Below are 2671 nucleotides of genomic sequence, written 5' to 3'. Positions count from 1 at the left end.
ATGTCTATAATTTGCAGTTCAAGGCTGTACAAGAATCAATGAAGTCTAGGGAGATGAATACTGAAGTGATGAAGGAGGCTACAAGGAATTCAATTGATCTAGTGGAACTGGATCCTATTTGTAACAACATGGAATCTGGATAAAATAACAATGCTATTCAATTAGCTGCTACTGCTATTGATGATCCTAGCATATTAGCTGGGAAAACTTCAAGTGTCACTAGTGGAATCTTAGCCAAAGGCATAGTGATCAACAATAAGGGGCAAAGGGAATTGGGAATGATATCCAAAAATCATGAACCAAATCCTTTAGCACTTCAGGTGGTTGAGGATCACAGGAGATGAGGAAGATTTGGGGGAGGATATTGAAGAAGAATCTACTACTGCTAATTTCCAACAAGCAGTAAGAGATGGTGACATCTCCCCCAGAAGTTTGGACAAGATGAAATCATCAACAAAACCTACAAGGAGGCAGAAGAAGGACATCAAAGACAACGTGCCTATAAGGGTGCAACCAAAGAGGAGTGTGATCTCTACTTCCAAATAATCTTATGGATAATGCTTTAGTATGGAATGTGAGGTCGATTAATAGTCAAAAGGCTTTCAATAGGTTACTTAACCTACACAAAAAGTACAACTTCTATTTAACAGGTTTGATGGAACCTTGGCAAGACATTAGCAAACTGGAGGAATATAGACAAAAGTTGGGGATACATTCTGCTTATGCAAATATGAATGGGAAAATCTGGGCTTTTGTAGATGAAGATATTGATGTACATATTGTGATGAACATGGAACAAAAAATGACTTTAAAGTTTTTTCATAGGAATTTGAACAAGGAGATTTACGTGACTCTTGTATATGCTAAATGTGATGCTATTGAAAGAATTGAGCTATGCGATTCAATGTACCATTTAGCTTCAGATATGGAATCCCCTTGGCTTGTTGGAGGGGATTTTAATGTGATATTATCTGAGGAGGAGAAGTATGGGGGGCGTCCATTGTATTTGAGTGAAGTGGAAGACTTTGCACACTGTGTTGATACATGTGCATCGTATGATCTTGGCTTCAAAGGGAGTTTGTATACTTGGTGGAATGGAAGGTTGGATATAAATTGCATCTTCAAAAGGCTTGATAGGTTCTCTGCTAATCAAAAATTCCTTGATTTATTCCCATCCTTAGAAGTTGAGCATTGTACGCAGCTAAAATCAGAGAGCCCGACTATACGACCGTTGTATCTTACCGAAGGACCGAGGCACAACTCAAGGTTCGTCCTAGAGGATCCTTTATGACCGACCTCGGGGCAGCGCAAATTGATGGTTATGATGGGCGAGCGGGAAGTTCCCAAGGTGAATGATCAATGATGACAAAACCTGCAAGAGAAGCACTAGTCTGTACCAAACTAGCGAATAGCTGTACCAACTAAATTTTCTTTTTATTTATTACTCATGTAAAATGTTGGGGTTTCCCCTCCTATATAAAGGGGGGCCTTACTGTTTTGTAAGAGATATACAACACACAACATTGAATACAAGAAATAGAACATTCTCTGCTCTCTAGCTTAAACATATTCTCCTCTGATATTATTACTTACATTTATTGTATTTTATTGATTGTTCTTCATTCATTACTCATCATTGAACATAAAAGGCCCTCATCCAGGCCCTTAGAACTGTTAGTTCTCTACCGACTGTCAAGAGCCTAGCGCCTAGCTCGACCTCAAGACCCCGTATCGGCCAACTAGAGGCCCCGATCTCAGCCACTCGGTTTGCTTACTACGTTACCTTCAAGCTCTTATCCTATTTTCTAGTCTCATACTTAGCATCCATTGCTTAACAAACTAGCATAAAAATAAATCACGTATTTTTAGAACCACTAAAATCAAATCTAATTTTATTTACAATTGTAAAGGTAAACAGTTTGGCGCCCACCGTGGGGCTAAGAATATTAGTGGTTCTTTTCTTGCTGGTTTACTACATAACGCAAGTTATCTTTCACGCTTTTTCTTGTCCAAGAATCTTTGATTTCAGGTCAAAATGTCAAACTCAGTGAATGCACATGAGAACAACGGTCCTGAGGACCATGGAGAGAATGGTGTAGCTGTTTCAGGTGTCGGTGTATCGCCGCAAACCCTGAGGACACACCCGAACCAATTCCCGTGGACGTGGTCTCGTGCAATACCCAACACGTCGATGTAAGATCCCTCATTGATAGGAGTATACGCCAAGAGAACCAACAAGAAGCTCGGAAAAATCTAGCCCAGGAAGAAAGAGAGGCAGACGGGAGAAACGGAACGAAAAAACCCCAACACATCGTTCATATGATCATCAGAGGGACCGATGTTCCCCGAGGACCCGTTATCAAGAGGACAAAGGTTTCCATCATGGAAGGGCAAATCCTGGGCCGCATGCCCGAGGACGTCCTTGCCTTCAGTGAAGAGGACTTCGATACCTTTTCTTATCCCCATAACGACGCGCTGGTAATTTCATTTTTCTTGAATAACGTCCAAATTAAACGTGTACTCGTAGATCCAGGTAGCTCGGCCAATGTAATCAGGTCGAAGGTGGTGGAGCAACTCGAATTGCTCGATAAAATCATACCTACCTCCCGAGTCCTCAGCGGTTCTAACATGGCCGGCGGAACAACAAACGGGAAGGATCGACCTCCCGGTC

At 41.5% G+C, this 2671-nt stretch overlaps 1 protein-coding gene across 1 annotated transcript; it reads left to right on the top strand.

Moving 5' to 3' along the window:
* Positions 1 to 655: 655 nt before the first annotated feature.
* Positions 656 to 1291, top strand: LOC109236321. Its single transcript, XM_019402486.1, has one exon. The coding sequence runs from the start codon at positions 656 to 658 to the stop codon at positions 1289 to 1291; it is 636 nt and encodes a 211-aa protein (XP_019258031.1).
* The last annotated feature ends 1380 nt before the right edge of the window (positions 1292 to 2671 follow it).

The sequence above is a fragment of the Nicotiana attenuata genome, unplaced genomic scaffold, assembly GCF_001879085.1.
Source record: "Nicotiana attenuata strain UT unplaced genomic scaffold, NIATTr2, whole genome shotgun sequence".
In the NCBI taxonomy this organism is placed as follows: domain Eukaryota; kingdom Viridiplantae; phylum Streptophyta; class Magnoliopsida; order Solanales; family Solanaceae; genus Nicotiana; species Nicotiana attenuata.
The sequence above is the reverse complement of the archived record's forward strand: the minus strand, read 5'-3'. Positions and strand labels throughout refer to the sequence as shown.

Bases quoted from the DNA above. Each gene is read 5' to 3' on its own strand.
- LOC109236321 (XM_019402486.1), top strand. From the start codon at position 656: ATGGAACCTTGGCAAGACATTAGCAAACTGGAGGAATATAGACAAAAG.